Source organism: Oncorhynchus mykiss, chromosome 27, assembly GCF_057628025.1.
Source record: "Oncorhynchus mykiss isolate SJ-2025 chromosome 27, ASM5762802v1, whole genome shotgun sequence".
Lineage (NCBI taxonomy): Eukaryota > Metazoa > Chordata > Actinopteri > Salmoniformes > Salmonidae > Oncorhynchus > Oncorhynchus mykiss.
Window position 1 is genome coordinate 31,220,001 of NC_143048.1, and position 17,500 is coordinate 31,237,500.

Here is a 17,500-nt window from a genome sequence, read left to right on the forward strand (position 1 = left end):
TGACTGGGTCTGTGTGTGACTGGGTCTGTGTGTGACTGGGTCAGTGTGTGACTGGGTCTGTGTGGGACTGCGTGTGACTGGGTCTGTGTGTTACTGGGTGTGACTGGGTATGTGTGTGACTGGGTGTGACTGGGTCTGTGTGTGACTGGGTGTGACTGGGTCAGTGTGTGACTGGGTCTGTGTGTGACTGGGTCTGTGTGTGACTGGGTCAGTGTGTGACTGGGTCTGTGTGGGACTGCGTGTGACTGGGTCTGTGTGTTACTGGGTGTGACTGGGTATGTGTGTGACTGGGTGTGACTGGGTCTGTGTGTGTCTGGGTCTGTGTGTGACTGGGTCTGTGTGTGACTGTGTGTGACTGGGTCTGTGTGTGACTGGATGTGACTGGGTCTGTGTGTGACTGTGTGTGACTGGGTCTGTGTCTGACTGGGTCAGTGTGTGACTGTGTGTGACTGTGTGTGACTGGGTCTGTGTGTGACTGGGTCTGTGTGTGACTGGGTGTGACTGGGTCAGTGTGTGACTGGGTCTGTGTGTGACTGGGTCTGTGTGTGACTGGGTCAGTGTGTGACTGGGTCTGTGTGGGACTGCGTGTGACTGGGTCTGTGTGTTACTGGGTGTGACTGGGTCTGTGTGTGACTGGGTCTGTGTGTGACTGGGTCTGTGTGTAACTGGGTGTGACTGTGTGTGACTGGGTCTGTGTGTGACTGGGTGTGACTGGGTCTGTGTGTGACTGTGTGTAACTGGGTGTGACTGTGTGTGACTGGGTCTGTGTGTGACTGGGTCAGTGTGTGACTGTGTGTGACTGGGTCTGTGTGTGACTGGGTCTGTGTGGGACTGGGTGTGACTGGGTCTGTGTGTTACTGGGTGTGACTGGATATGTGTGTGACTGGGTGTGACTGGGTCTGTGTGTGACTGGGTCTGTGTGTGACTGGGTCTGTGTGTAACTGGGTATGACTGGGTCTGTGTGTGCCTGGGTCTGTGTGTGACTGGGTCTGTGTGTAACTGGGTGTGACTGTGTGTGACTGGGTGTGACTGGGTGTGTGTCTGACTGGGTGTGACTGGGTCTGTGTGTGACTGGGTGTGACTGGGTCGATGTGTGTGTAATGTGTATATATGGGGGAAGAGTTAATGGCTGTTGAGGAGGTGAGAGGAAGGGTCTGGAAGGGTGTTTCTCCTGAAGGGCTCTACAGTACCAACATTTGACTTGCATATGCGTCTATATATTTTGCTGTGCAACATGGAATTTTTATTAAGGAGCACCAGTCTATCTTTAATATCGCAAATATTTTTCCTTGTGCTCCTAAATTTCTTTGTGTGCTCACCTACATTTTTCAACACGTGTTCCTTGTAAAAAAGGCCAGCGTAGAGCCCTGCTCTGTCTGAAGATGTCTTTGAACTCCCCTATCCAGCTCTACCTGACTGTGTGTGTGTGTGTGTGTACTCAGCCTGCATGTCTGTTTGTCTGTGTGACCCTCTGTCTATAATTGTATTTCTCTTTCCTTGGGCATGAGTGTGTGCTGGTCTTTTTGTAGGCTCCACCTCTGCATTTCTCAGTGCTTTTCGATCAGTAAGTGGATGTTTTTTTCCCCAGACAACTATGTCCGTATGGATGATGTAACTTTCTAGTGTCGTCTGTGTCTGACCAAATGTGTGTGTTGTCAGTCTCTGAGATAGAGGCTTGACTTTTGGAGCGAGTTGGGAGGGAGTGAGTGTGAGCTGTTATCTGTGTTTTAACCTGCAGACGTTGAGGGGGGAACACAGACAGAGCAGCTGGTTGAAATATTGTCTCATTATGGGCTGCTGCAGAATGGCCTTTAGACATTGACCTCTGCCTACTTTTAATAAAAAACTATTGATTGGCTAGAAGACAGAGCAGCAACAGCAAGGGAGCAGGGGAGATGTCATAGCAACGCAGTGGTTTCCCAGGGTGACCAGAGAATCTTTGGAATTTGTGGGACAGGAAGAGAGATAGTCCTTAGCTTAGCTTGGAGCGTCTGCTGTGTGGAGGGAAATGGATCTAAAACTAGCTGTAGGCATTGGGAAGGTTTGTTTGGATGTATTCCAGCCATTTGGCTTAGCAATAGAGCTTCACCATTGGACTGCGTAGCTGTAGCGCTGTAGCCGTAGCCATTAGCCGTTACACACCTAAGCCCTTTGACTGGGAGCCAAGCTAAACGGCAGGTGGAGTTGATTGCATGGTATGGTGACTTTCTCAGAAAGAGCAATAGGAAAGAAACAGACTTAGTGGCTCAGAGGGTCAAAACAACAAGGCAGGAAAGGTCAATGCTCCCGAGTGGCGAGTGGCTCCCGAGTGGCGCAGCAGTCTAAGGCACTGCATCTCAGTGCAAGAGGCGTCACTACAGTCCCTGGTTTAAATCCAGGCTGTATCACATCCAGCCGTGAGTGGGAGTCCCATAGGGCGGCTCACAATTGGCCCAGCGTCGTTGGGGTTTGGCCAGAGTAGGTCTTCATTGTAAATAAGAATTTGTTCTTAACTGACTTGCCTAGTTATATAAAGGTTAAATAAAAAAATAAAAGGCTAAAAGCTCTCTCATTTTGTCATTTCTTTCTGTCCCTAGCACCGTCTCCCGTCAACTCTATCCAAGCCAAGGACATCACCAGACACACCATCTCTCTGGCCTGGCAGCAGCCTGAGAAAGCCAACGGGGTCATCCTGGAGTACGAGGTCAAATACTATGAGAAGGTGAGGTGGGAAATGTAGTTCTCTGGGAAATGCAGTTTTTTTCCGCTCAGGCTTTAAAATAACATTGAACCTGACAGGTTGAGAAATCTTTTTTTTTCTGAACAGTGAAAAGGTGACAACCCGACACTGTAGCCTCTGACGAAGCTGAAGTAAGAACCTTTGACATGCCAGGAAAACCACCTCAACTCTTTTCATCCCTCTGTCTCTCCTTCAGGACCAGAATGAGAGGAGTTATCGCATTATCAAGACGTCGTCCAGGAACACCGACATCAAGGGCCTGACCCCTCTGACCTCCTATGTGTTCCATGTGCGCGCTCGCACCGCCGCCGGCTATGGAGAGTTCAGCGCTCCTTTCGAGTTCATGACCAACTCTGGTAAGTGGAGCGCTACCTTGACAGCATCGCACAAATCACTGTGATGATGTCATTGTGACAAGGAGCAAGTGTCAACATGTGTTCTGTTTTAGCACATGCTATCCACCTACATCTTTGTCACAGCTTCTAACATGTTGGAACATGAATGATATAGACATTATGTCACATACTGATATCACCTGTTTTAGTACATCTGAATAACACCTAAATAATCCCAAACATTTAACAAACATTCAAACTCATAAGTATATTATTGACTGTTATGAACAGTCCTGACCTCCAATAAGAGGTCCTGTGTCATCTGATTGCCCCTGTCATGTGGGCAGGAGGACGTCTGTTCTGTCCTCTAGACACAGGTGTCTCCTTGTGATGCAGATGGAGATAGTGGCATATGGTAATGAGACACTGAAGCACACAGCTCTTTGCCCGGTGGAATGGCACAGCGTTGTGTCTCAACGGGCCTCTGAGAAACACAATACTTTATGGGGACTCATAAAATGGAGGATAGGGAGAAGGACTAATACTCTGGGCCACACATGGAGGGAGAGAGGAAGGGAGAGGAGGTCAATGACGAAGGCAAATAGAACATCTACTGTAGGTTTTACATCTCGGGACCTGATTAGACTGAATGATATTGACTTTGCTCTGTGTCTGTCCACCCACTCTTTCCCTCTCTCTACCTCTCCTTTTTCTCTCTCTTTCTTTCTCTACCTCTCCTTTTCTCTCTCTTTCTTTCTCTACCTCTCATTTTTCTCTCTACCTCTCATTTTTCTCTCTCTTTCTCTCACTACCTCTCCTTTCTTTCTCTCTCTCTCTCTCTCTCTCTCTCTCTCTCTCTCTCTCTCTCTCTCTCTCTCTCTCTACCTGTCTCCTCACTCTATATATTTGTATTCCTCTCTCTTCTCCTCTTTCTTCTCTCTCTCCCTCCCGCTCTTCCTCTCATATTCAGTTCCAGCTCCTATCATCGGTGATGGGACTAACTCCACAGTGTTGCTGGTGTCTGTGGTGGGCAGTGTTGTTCTCCTCCTCATACTCATCAGTGCCTTCGTCATCAGCAGGAGGTGAGACTCTCATCCTCTCTCTCTCTCTCTCTCTCTCTTTTCCTCTCTCTCTCTCCCTCTCTCTCCCTCTCGCTCTCTCTCTCCATTTTCTTTCTCTCCATCTTGCCTCCGTGATGAGAATGTCTTGCTTGGCAGCTGCTTGGCAGGCTCGATAAAGTGTCTGTCACACGACGACGATAGGTGCACGCACGCACTAACACACACACACTAACACACACACACACACACACACACACACACACACACACACACACACACACACACACACACACACACACACACACACACACACACACACACACACACACACACACACAGCCCCAGTGAGTGATGTGTAGCCACACCTGAGACATGATTGACGGTGTGACAGTTGAAGAGATGTAATCAGCGACCCTCGCTCCTCTTCTCCCACTCCATCGCCTCTTTCCTTTCTCTTCCTCTCCTCCCTCCACCTCTATCCCTCTATCTCTCTCTGTGGCTGTAATATGGGGTGGTAGTTAGATTCTGTGACCTGTGGGGTGATGGAGAGTGAGAGAGACAGTGAGAGAGTAGGAGAGATAGAGAGAAAAAGTGAGAGAGAAGGAGGCAGCAGGTGGATTTGCAGTGACCCAATCAGAGGGTGTTAACCAGCGAGCAGTAGAGCAGAACAAAGCAGTGACACACAGATGGGATTACATGCAGATGGGGTCTCACTCTTCACGCTTTAACCACGCTCTGTCTTTTACTGGCCACTGTTTGTGGGTGTGTGTGCGCTCCTGTGTGATTGGACACTTCTATATGTATGAGAGAGAGAGTGTGTGGGCGATGGAGAAGGGGGATGTTTGTGTGTTTGTGCGCACATGTGTGTGTGATTGGGGCTCTTCCAGCCAAGCAGGTGGCCGTCTTTGATTCATATTCATTGACGGTAACCGTCTGTCATTGTGTCTTGACCATCGTGCGGGGGAGGGGTGGGTGGGTAGCGCTCAGCGTGGCTCACAGAGCTGTTTAACAGTCATTAAAAGGACAGAGAGGCACATTGTCATGTTTAAAAGTCATTAGTCCAACATTGTTCTGCACATCTGGTGGCCTTAGACAACCTCAAGAATACCACCATGGACTTGCTCCGTGCTGCTGAACCTAGCTAACCACGTCGGCCATGTTGTTTTTCTCCCCAGAAGGAGTAAGTACAGTAAGGCCAAGCAGGATGCTGATGAAGAGAAACACCTACACCAAGGTAGACCACTCACTGTACTCATCCTACGCTGGTATCAACGTTCACTGATGAGCGACACTGAAAAAAGAGCCTCTGAAAAAATGACGCCGTTGGTTAATAGAGTAATAAAAAACAGTTATGTTTGTAATGAAAGTGTGGATGAAATGTGTATTCCAAAAGTACTGCCGTATAACATTTACCACAGTATTCTCCAGTCAAAACCTATTGACAAGATAAATACTTTCATATTATTTTAGACGTCATTAACTCTGATGAAATAAGAGTTATTACATCAATCTAACAGACATTGGATGGAGAGATGTTGTAATGTAGAAGTTGAGGAATTAAAGGATAAAGGAGAAGAGAGGAAGGCAGTATAGCCCACAGCATGGGGAAAATTAAGAACAGATGGAGCTCTGCTGGTCAGAATGCACTAACTGTCCCTTTTCCCTCCTCCTTTCTCTCAGGAGTGAGGATATACGTAGACCCCTTCACCTACGAGGACCCCAACCAAGCTGTCCGAGAGTTTGCCAAGGAGATCGACGCTTCCTGTATCAAGATTGAGAAAGTCATTGGCATCGGTACGGACTGGACTTACCATTGCACATACTTTTACTATGTCAACATGACCGTCTGTCAGACTGGTAATATTTGGCCCGACTCATTGGGTCAATAGACAATAAAATGACTTGGGAGGGAAAATGTAATGTTCCTGCTTTCCCTTGTCTGCCAGTGGAAAAAGTCAGCCGATAAACCAAATAATAGAAAATAATCAATAGCCATTTCCCTCTCTCTTGCTCTCTTTCTGCTCGACTGAGAAGGAGGGATTGGGGATCACAGGGGGTCGATCAATGATTAAAGTACAGCCCCCTTTCCCACCACCACCTGTTCCCTTCCCTAGAAATAAGTGTGGTTTCTGTGTTATCAGGTATTTTCTTCACCACGTTGAAAATGTATGAGTATGTATTTTCTTGTGAGTTTGATAAGGTGTGTGTTTTATAATACGTTGTGTGTATGTGTGTGTTTTATAATAAGTTGTGTGTGTTTTATAATAAGTTGTGTGTGTTTTATAATAAGTTGTGTGTATGTGTGTGTTCCAGGTGAGTTTGATAAGGCGTGTGTTTTATAATAAGTTGTGTGTAGGTGTGTGTTTTATAATAAGTTGTGTGTATGTGTGTGTTTTATAATAAGTTGTGTGTATGTGTGTGTTTTATAATAAGTTGTGTGTATGTGTGTGTTTTATAATAAGTTGTGTGTAGGTGTGTGTTTTATAATAAGTTGTGTGTATGTGTGTGTTTTATAATAAGTTGTGTGTTTTTTTTGTGTTTTATAATAAGTTGTGTGTATGTGTGTGTTTTATAATAAGTTGTGTGTATGTGTGTGTTTTATAATAAGTTGTGTGTAGGTGTGTGTTTTATAATAAGTTGTGTGTATGTGTGTGTTTTATAATAAGTTGTGTGTTTTTTTTGTGTTTTATAATAAGTTGTGTGTATGTGTGTGTTTTATAATAAGTTGTGTGTATGTGTGTGTTTTATAATACGTTGTGTGTATGTGTGTGTTTTATAATAAGTTGTGTGTATGTGTGTGTTTTATAATAAGTTGTGTGTATGTGTGTGTTTTATAATAAGTTGTGTGTAGGTGTGTGTTTTATAATAAGTTGTGTGTATGTGTGTGTTTTATAATAAGTTGTGTGTATGTGTGTGTTTTATAATACGTTGTGTGTATGTGTGTGTTTTATAATAAGTTGTGTGTATGTGTGTGTTTTATAATATGCTGTGTGTATGTGTGTGTTTTATAATAAGTTGCGTGTATGTGTGTGTTTTATAATAAGTTGTGTGTATGTGTGTGTTTTATAATAAGTTGTGTGTATGTGTGTGTTCCAGGTAAGTTTCATAAGGCGCGTGTTTTATAATAAGTTGTGTGTATGTGTGTGTTTTCTAATAAGTTGTGTGTATGTGTGTGTTTTATAATAAGTTTTGTGTATGTGTGTGTTTTATAATAAGTTGTGTGTATGTGTGTGTTCCAGGTGAGTTTGATAAGGCGTGTGTTTTATAATAAGTTGTGTATGTGTGTGTTCCAGGTGAGTTTGGGGAGGTGTGCAGCGGTCGTCTGAAAATGCCAGGGAAGAGGGAGATTTGTGTGGCCATTAAAACCCTGAAGGCGGGATACACCGACAAGCAGAGGCGGGACTTCCTGTCTGAGGCCAGCATCATGGGCCAATTTGACCATCCAAACATCATTCACCTGGAGGGAGTGGTCACCAAGTGTAAGTAGGATCCTAATCAGAGGATTTTTAAAAGGCAGAATTTAAATAAATGTGAGTAAATCAAAATATTGTGGATTTTATAATAGAGAAACCAATCATATGCTCTATATTTTCCCTATGGTCAACATAAACTATGAGGAGACAAAACCTGAAAGGGACAAACTCAGATAAAGACCCATCCCAGCCCTGTTACCCAGAGAGCCGTGGGTAGGGGTGGTGTGGGTCTGGACATGGCGCCCATCCTGGGAATCCCCAGGTGGTTGGAGTCCAGATGGAACAGGTCTGGTCCAGGTCGGCTACAGGGTTAATGTGTCCTGCGCTGCAACTAGCTCATTAATCATAGTGTCAGCTGTAAATGTGTTTGGGGTTAGAGAGTGATACCGTATCTGCAGGACAGACCCTGTACTGCTGCCACACCAGACGCTGGCTTCTTACCCCTTCACCCCTTGTTGTTTAGAGCGTATTGGGGGATGGGGGGTGTACGTGTGGGAAACTAGTTGGGCGTTCAGTTCGTAGTGCGTTGTATAGGTGTTTGAGAGAGAGAGTTTCTATTGATGTTCCTACTGTTTTAGAATTGTATTCTTCATGTCTTTTACTATGAATGTGTGTCTGCTCACCTTTGATTAGGTACATGTGTGTGTGAGTGTTACCTCAGATTCCCAGTTACCTTGCCTGGATAGATGGAGAGACTGGTTTAATGCATTGTGACAGAACAGCCAGCCCTATATGTCCTCCTCTCTCACAGTCAGCCATTCAATCTGCACAGCCCTCAGAGAGAGAGAGAGAGAGAGAGAGAGAGAGAGAGAGAGAGAGAGAGAGAGAGAGAGAGAGAGAGAGAGAGAGAGAGAGAGAGAGAGAGAGAGAGAGAGAGAGAGAGAGAGAGAGAGAGAGAGAGAGAGAGAGAATCAGAGATAAAGGGAGGAAAGACATAGGAGATGAGAAGGAGAGACAGGATGTGATTGAAAAATAGAGAGGATAACAATACATGTGAGAGGGAGCGTGAAGGAGAGAGAAGGAGAGAAGAAGAGGGGAATAGGGGGAGAAAGATTGAGAAAGGAAAGGGGAGGCTGAAAGAGAAGCAGACACTGAGAGAGAGAGAGATGTAGAGAGAGATGTAGAGAACCAGTAAATGAGATACCAGACTGGAAACAGAATCCGTTTGAGAGGAGAGGACTGCATCTAATTTTCCTCTCCTTCCCTCTCCCCTTACTCCTATCTTTGTAATGACAAAAAGCTTGACACCCGTTTCTCTGCAATTAGTCCTTCACACTTGAGTGTGTCAGTGGAATCTATTAAGAATCCATTATTTGAATTGCACTTTTCTCCTCCCTATTTCAATCTATTTAAAAGGGATTTCTATCTCGCCTCAGTACGGCCACACTGCCTGTCCAAGAGGCCAATTAAGTCTTATTAATTATTGATGAAGTCTAAATACGCACTAAATACATAAATAGACTAACATCAGAGACTCAGAGTTGAGGCAGCATAGCCTCTCATCTTAGCCATTTATTTATTTTTTCTTAGCGTCACTCTGACATAATTAAAAACCCTGGCCGTCCATCGTCAGTCGTTAACACTTTAAGGATTCCCAGCTTTCCTTTAGGATGTGATACATTTAAATTCCCACATTTACATAATGTAAGCACTGCTAAATTAGAAATGGTCCTTTTATAAAAAACAATTACAATACGATCCAGTGAGAGTTAGTAGCAGGCCTCTTTGTGTTCTCCCACCGACGTCAGCTCTCTTTAATAACGTTCCCCTAATGTTACCTCAACATTCTCCAAACATTGTCCTATATGTTATCCTCTACCCTCCCTAGTCATTTTTGGACAGGTGATAATCAGCTTATTGGCGGGGCCCCTGCCCAGAGTTCATTGCCAAAGGCGGCGGGACGTATTCAGTAAACAAGACATTAGCATGCAAATAGGCTGGGAGGACGAGGGAGGGGCTGAGAAGAGGCGAGATGGGGGTCGTAGGTCAGACGCTCCTCAGACTTATTTAGGGAGCTGTCAATCAGCCGCGGCCCGGGGGCAGCAGAGGAGAACAAAACAGCACAAAGATGGTTGACAAAGAGGCTCCCCTCTCAAGTTGAACTCCACTTCCTCTTTGGGGCGTTGCTATAGCCCTGTAAGTCATGGAGTGCCAATCACGCACCACACAGAGCCGTGACTGACAGCCTCTTGGCAATCGAACCAGTCTACTGCAGAGTGGGAGACCTTCACCTTCAGACCCTGAAACTACTAACTACTTGACTCAGTGGAACTAGACACTAATAACTAGGAAACACTCAAATAACTCTCAAATATGTGGGCAAATGAGTTTCTAATAACAAATAAAATGTGAGTATACATGTTTAAAATAATAATCATAATCATAGCACAGTATCTAACAATTCCAAGAGGAGTTAGAAGTAAAAGTAAACTCTTCACCATGTATTTGCTGTATGGCTGGTTAGGCAGTTGCCATCTTGCTAGAGCTATGGGATGAACCACACATCTCTCCCCCCTCTCTACCTCCTCCTCTCTACCTCCCAGAGCCACACAAAGACACGCAAACCATCACAGAACCACCAGGGAATCTCCCTCCTGCTGCTGAAAGAAAGAGACAGATGCTCCCCCGAGAGAGAGAGAGAGAGAGAGAGAGAGAGAGAGAGAGAGAGAGAGAGAGGGCAGAAAGGAGTGGCAGGGATGGAGAATGAAATGGAAAAAGAGAGACAAAAATAGACAGATTGTCATAGATGAATAGAGATTGTGTGTGTATGTCTCTCTCAATATCTCTCTCTTCATCACTCAATACCTAGGTTTACCTCCACTGTATTCACATCCTACCTTACCTTTGTCTGTACATTATACCTTGATGCTATTTTATCGCCCCCAGAAACCTCCTTTTACTCTCTGTTCCAGACGTTCTAGACGACCAATTCTTATTGCTTTTAGCCGCACCCTTATTCTACTCCTCCTATGTTCCTCTGGCGATGTAGAGGTGAATCCAGGCCCTGCAGTGCCTAGCTCCACTCCTATTTCCCAGGCGCTCTCTTTTGACGACTTCTGTAACCGTAATAGCCTTGGTTTCATGCATGTTAACATTAGAAGCCTCCTCCCTAAGTTTGTTCTATTCACTGCTTTAGCACACTCTGCCAACCCGGATGTTCTAGCTGTGTCTGAATCCTGGCTTAGGAAGACCACCAAAAATTCAGACATTTTAATTCCAAACTACAACATTTTCAGACAAGATAGAACTGCCAAAGGGGGCGGTGTTGCAATCTACTGCAAAGATAGCCTGCAGAGTTCTGTCCCACTATCCAGGTCTGTACCCAAACAATTTGAACTTCTACTTTTAAAAATCCACCTCTCTAAAAACAAGTCTCTCACCGTTGCCGCCTGCTATAGACCACCCTCTGCCCCCAGCTGTGCTCTGGACACCATATGTGAACTGATTGCCCCCCATCTATCTTCAGAGCTCGTGCTGCTAGGCGACCTAAACTGGAACATGCTTAACACCCCAGCCATCCTACAATCTAAACTTGATGCCCTCAATCTCACACAAATTATCAATGAACCTACCAGGTACCTCCCCAAAGCACATGGGCACCCTCATAGATATCATCCTAACCAACTTCCCCTCTAAATACACCTCTGCTGTCTTCAACCAAGATCTCAGCGATCACTGCCTCATTGCCTGCATCCGTAATGGGTCAGCGGTCAAACGACCTCCTCTCATCACTGTAAAACGCTCCCTGAAACACTTCAGCGAGCAGGCCTTTCTAATCGACCTGGCCGGGGTATCCTGGAAGGATATTGACCTCATCCCGTCAGTAGAGGATGCCTGGATATTTTTTTTCAATGCCTTCCTAACCATCTTAAATAAACATGCCCCATTCAAGAAATTTAGAACCAGGAACAGATATAGCCCTTGGTTCTCCCCAGACCTGACTGCCCTTAACCAACACAAAAACATCCTATGGCGTTCTGCATTAGCATCGAACATCCCCCATGATATGCAGCTGTTCAGGGAAGCTAGAAACCATTATACACAGGCAGTTAGAAAAGCCAAGGCTAGCTTTTTCAAGCAGAAATTTGCTTCTTGCAACACTAACTCAAAAAAGTTCTGGGACACTGTAAAGTCCATGGAGAATAAGAACACCTCCTCCCAGCTGCCCACTGCACTGAAGATAGGAAACACTGTCACCACTGATAAATCCACCATAATTGAAAATTTCAATAAGCATTTTTCTACTGCTGGCCATGCTTTCCACCTGGCTACTCCTACCCCTGTCAACAGCACTGCACCCCCAACAGCAACTCGCCCAAGCCTTCCCCATTTCTCCTTCTCCCAAATCCATTCAGCTGATGTTCTGAAAGAGCTGCAAAATCTGGACCCCTACAAATCAGCCGGGCTAGACAATCTGGACCCTTTCTTTCTAAAATTATCTGCCGAAATTGTTGCCACCCCTATTACTAGCCTGTTCAACCTCTCTTTCGTGTCGTCTGAGATTCCCAAAGATTGGAAAGCAGCTGCGGTCATCCCCGTCTTCAAAGGGGGGGACACTCTTGACCCAAACTGCTACAGACCTATATCTATCCTACCATGCCTTTCTAAGGTCTTCGAAAGCCAAGTCAACAAACAGATTACCGACCATTTCGAATCTCACCATACCTTCTCTGCTATGCAATCTGGTTTCAGAGCTGGTCATGGGTGCACCTCAGCCACGCTCAAGGTCCTAAACGATATCTTAACCGCCATCGATAAGAAACATTACTGTGCAGCCGTATTCATTGATCTGGCCAAGGCTTCCGACTCTGTCAATCACCACATCCTCATCGGCAGACTCAACAGCCTTGGTTTCTCAAATGATTGCCTCGCCTGGTTCACCAACTACTTCTCTGATAGAGTTCAGTGTGTCAAATCGGAGGGTCTGTTGTCCGGACCTCTGGCAGTCTCTATGGGGGAGCCACAGGGTTCAATTCTTGGACCGACTCTCTTCTCTGTATACATCAATGAGGTCGCTCTTGCTGCTGGTGAGTCTCTGATCCACCTCTACGCAGACGACACCATTCTGTATACTTCCGGCCCTTCTTTGGACACTGTGTTAACAACCCTCCAGGCAAGCTTCAATGCCATACAACTCTCCTTCCGTGGCCTCCAATTGCTCTTAAATACAAGTAAAACTAAATGCATGCTCTTCAACCGATCGCTACCTGCACCTACCCGCCTGTCCAACATCACTACTCTGGACGGCTCTGACTTAGAATACGTGGACAACTACAAATACTTAGGTGTCTGGTTAGACTGTAAACTCTCCTTCCAGACCCATATCAAACATCTCCAATCCAAAGTTAAATCTAGAATTGGCTTCCTATTTCGCAACAAAGCATCCTTCACTCTTGCTGCCAAACATACCCTTGTAAAACTGACCATCCTACCAATCCTCGACTTTGGCGATGTCATTTACAAAATAGCCTCCAATACCCTACTCAACAAATTGGATGCAGTCTATCACAGTGCAATCCGTTTTGTCACCAAAGCCCCATATACTACCCACCATTGCGACCTGTACGCTCTCGTTGGCTGGCCCTCGCTTCATACTCGTCGCCAAACCCACTGGCTCCATGTCATCTACAAGACCCTGCTAGGTAAAGTCCCCCCTTATCTCAGCTCGCTGGTCACCATAGCATCTTCCACCTGTAGCACACGCTCCAGCAGGTATATCTCTCTAGTCACCCCCAAAACCAATTCTTTCTTTGGCCGCCTCTCTTTCCAGTTCTCTGCTGCCAATGACTGGAACGAACTACAAAAATCTCTGAAACTGGAAACACTTATCTCCCTCACTAGCTTTAAGCACCAACTGTCAGAGCAGCTCACAGATTACTGCACCTGTACATAGCCCACCTATAATATAGCCCAAACAACTACCTCTTTCCCAACTGTATCTAATTAATTTATTTATTTTTTCCTGCTTTGCACCCCATTATTTTTATTTCTACTTTGCACATTCTTCCATTGCAAAACTACCATTCCAGTGTTTTACTTGCTATATTGTATTTACCTTGCCACCATGGCCTTTTTTGCCTTTACCTCCCTTCTCACCTCATTTGCTCACATTGTATATAGACTTGTTTATACTGTATTATTGACTGTATGTTTGTTTTACTCCATGTGTAACTCTGTGTCGTTGTATCTGTGGAACTGCTTTGCTTTATCTTGGCCAGGTCGCAATTGTAAATGAGAACTTGTTCTCAACTTGCCTACCTGGTTAAATAAAGGTAAAATAAAAAATAAATAAAAATGTACAGTGCCTTCAGAAAGTATTCACACCCTGAATTCAAAATGGAGGAAATATATTTTTTCTCACCAACCTACATACAATACCCCATAATGACAAAGTGAAAACATGTTTTTAGACATTTTAGCACAATTGAAAATGAAATACAGAAATATCTAATTTACGTAAGTATTCACACCCCTGCGTCAATTATTTGTAGAAGCACCGTTGTCAGCGATTACAGTTGAGTCTTTCTGGGTAAATCTCCAAGAGCTTTCCACACCTGTGCAACATTTGGCCATTTATTTATTTTTTATTCTTCAAACTCTGTCAAATTGGTTGTTTATCATTTGCTACACAACCATTTTCAGGTCTTGCCATAGATTTTCAAGTAGATTTAAGTAAAAACTGTAATTCGGCCACTCAGGAGCATTCACTGTTGTCTTCGTTAGCAACTCCAGTGTAGATTTGGCCTTGTGTTTTAGGTTATTGTCCTGCTGAAAGGTGAATTCATCTCCCAGTGTCTGCTGGAAAACAGACTGAACCAGGTTTTCCTCAAGGATTTTGCCTGTACTTAGCTTCATTCCGTTTATTTTTTATCCATAAAACCTCCCCAGTCCTTAACATTTACAAGCATATCCATAACATGATGCAGCCACCATCATGCTTGAAAAAATGGAGAGTGGCAATGTGTTACGTTTGGGGCAAATCCAATACAACACTTTCTATTCAGGACAAAAAGTGAATTGGGGTTGAATACTTTTTTACTCAAGACATTTCAGGGGTAGAATACGTATTGACTCGAGACATTTCAGGGTTTGAATACTTATTGACTGAAGACATTTCAGGGGTAGAATACGTATTGACTCGATACATTTCAGGGGTTGAATACTTATTGACTGAAGACATTTCAGGGGTAGAATACTTATTGACTGAAGACATTTCAGGGGGAGAATACGTATTGACTCAACACATTTCAGGGGTAGAATACTTATTGACTCAACACATTTCAGGAGTAGAATACTTATTGACTCAACACATTTCAGGGGTTGAATACTTATTGACTCAAGACATTTCAGGGGTAGAATACTTATTGACTCAAGACATTTCAGGGGTTGAATACTTATTGACTCAACACATTTCAGGGGTTGAATACTTATTGACTCAACACATTTCAGGGGTAGAATACGTATTGACTCAACACATTTCAGGGGTAGAATACCTATTGACTCAACACATTTCAGGGGTAGAATACTTATTGACTCAACACATTTCAGGGGTTGAATACTTATTGACTCAACACATTTCAGGGGTTGAATACTTATTGACTCAAGACATTTCAGGGGTAGAATACTTATTGACTCAAGACATTTCAGGGGTAGAATACTTATTGACTCAAGACATTTCAGGGGTTGAATACTTATTGACTCAACACATTTCAGGGGTTGAATACTTATTGACTCAAGACATTTCAGGGGTAGAATACTTATTGACTCAAGACATTTCAGGGTTAGAATACGTATTGACTCAACACATTTCAGGGGTTGAATACTTATTGACTGAAGACATTTCAGGGGTAGAATACTTATTGACTCAAGACATTTCAGGGGTAGAATACGTATTGACTCAACACATTTCAGGGGTAGAATACCTATTGACTCAACACATTTCAGGGGTTGAATACCTATTGACTCAACACATTTCAGGGGTAGAATACTTATTGACTCAAGACATTTCAGGGGTAGAATACGTATTGACTCAACACATTTCAGTGGTAGAATACCTATTGACTCAACACATTTCAGGGGTAGAATACCTATTGACTCAACACATTTCAGGGGTAGAATACCTATTGACTCAACACATTTCAGGGGTAGAATACTTATTGACTCAAGACATTTCAGGGGTAGAATACGTATTGACTCAACACATTTCAGTGGTAGAATACCTATTGACTCAACACATTTCAGGGGTAGAATACGTAATAATAATAACGAAACCCGGCAACAAAATACCAGCCGTCAGTAACAGCCTTACAATAAAACAAACACGCACACAAACATGGGGGAAACCAGAGGGTAAATAATGAACATGTAATGGGGGGGAATTGAAACCATGTTTGTAGAAAACAATGGCAAAACAAATGGAAAATGAAAAGTTGATCGGTGATGGCTAGAAGGCCGGTGATGTCGACCGCGGGACCCCGCCTGAGCAAGGAGAGGGACTGACTTCGGCGGAAGTCGTGACAGGGATATTGTGTGTAGGCCAGTGACATTTTTTTTTAGCTATATTTAATCAATTTCAATTCAGGCTGTAACACAACAAAATGTGTAAAAAGTCTAGCGGTGTGAATACATTCTGAAGAGACCATATGTGCACATTTCTTGCCTTTGCTCATTAGTATACTAGATTGTGTGTGTGTGTGTGTGGGAGGGGGGGGGGGTTTGGTTGGTGTTATGTTACGGTAGAGATCCTTCTCTGTGTTGTTGAGTAAGTGGGAGCCACGAGGACACACTCACACTGAACTAATTAAATCACTACGGGACTGAGACGAATGGTATACCACACACACACACACACACACACACACACACACACACACACACACACACACACACACACACACACACACACACACACTCCTGAGAACCACTGCTCTCCTGCTGTGCTGTGATGTGCAGCATTTACCTCCATAATCATCTCTGCCTTTCATTCTCTCTCACTCTCTCTCTCTTTTTTTCTTCAGGTAAACCAGTGATGATTATCACAGAGTACATGGAGAATGGCTCGCTGGATGCATTTCTAAGGGTAAGTCATGCAGTGTGTGTGCATATTCAACTCTGTGTGTGGTATGTGTCTGCTTACACATGTTCAGAACTCGGACTATTACGGCCATTATCCTCTTAATGAATGTCAAACAAGCACGTCATCAAGATTATGATGACTTACTATCTACAATCATCATCACATCCTGCCAGTACACTGCATACAAACATTATCTAACATGAATTTCTTTGTTTGTTTGGTTCTCTAGAAGAATGACGGGCGTTTCACAGTGATCCAGCTGGTGGGCATCTTGCGTGGCATTGCGTCGGGCATGAAGTACCTGTCTGACATGAGCTACGTCCACAGAGACCTGGCCGCACGCAACATCCTGGTCAACAGCAACCTGGTGTGTAAGGTGTCTGACTTCGGCATGTCCAGAGTCCTGGAGGACGACCCCGAGCCTGCTTACACCACCAGGGTAAGAGTCTGGCTGTAATTTCAGTATGTCTATCTACCTGTCAGCATTTTTAGGTGTCTTTATTTTTGTATGTAGATCTCTGTTTTTGGTACAGTATGAGTGATACTAACACCTTGTTACCTGACAATCACAGGGAGGGAAGATCCCCATTCGCTGGACAGCCCCAGAGGCCATCGCCTACAGAAAGTTCACCTCGGCCAGCGACGTGTGGAGCTACGGCATTGTCATGTGGGAAGTGATGTCATACGGAGAGCGGCCATATTGGGACATGAGTAACCAGGATGTAAGTCTACAATGAGAACAGATTCAGGTTTAAAACGTTATGTCATAATAACAAATAAATAACAAATAGTATCTGTGCAATTACAGCTGTACAATTTTCCTGATTCCATCCTAT

The 17,500-nt window shown here is 44.3% G+C and overlaps 1 protein-coding gene across 2 annotated transcripts in view; it reads left to right on the plus strand.

Annotated features, from left to right (window-relative positions):
• The window catches only part of LOC110507933 (ephrin type-A receptor 4), an 82,812-nt gene that overhangs the window by 50,267 nt on the left and 15,045 nt on the right, over positions 1-17,500 (plus strand). Inside the window, exons 6-14 of one of the 2 annotated variants that reach the window (XM_090223869.1) lie at positions 2,577-2,701; positions 2,916-3,075; positions 4,025-4,136; positions 5,294-5,349; positions 5,796-5,909; positions 7,409-7,594; positions 16,606-16,667; positions 16,894-17,103; positions 17,237-17,386. In XM_090223869.1, the coding sequence (XP_090079995.1) occupies positions 2,577-2,701; positions 2,916-3,075; positions 4,025-4,136; positions 5,294-5,349; positions 5,796-5,909; positions 7,409-7,594; positions 16,606-16,667; positions 16,894-17,103; positions 17,237-17,386 (1,175 nt within the window). Of the gene's footprint in view, positions 1-2,576; positions 2,702-2,915; positions 3,076-4,024; positions 4,137-5,290; positions 5,350-5,795; positions 5,910-7,408; positions 7,595-16,605; positions 16,668-16,893; positions 17,104-17,236; positions 17,387-17,500 lie in introns of both variants that reach the window. The other variant, XM_090223868.1, reaches the window with a different exon arrangement.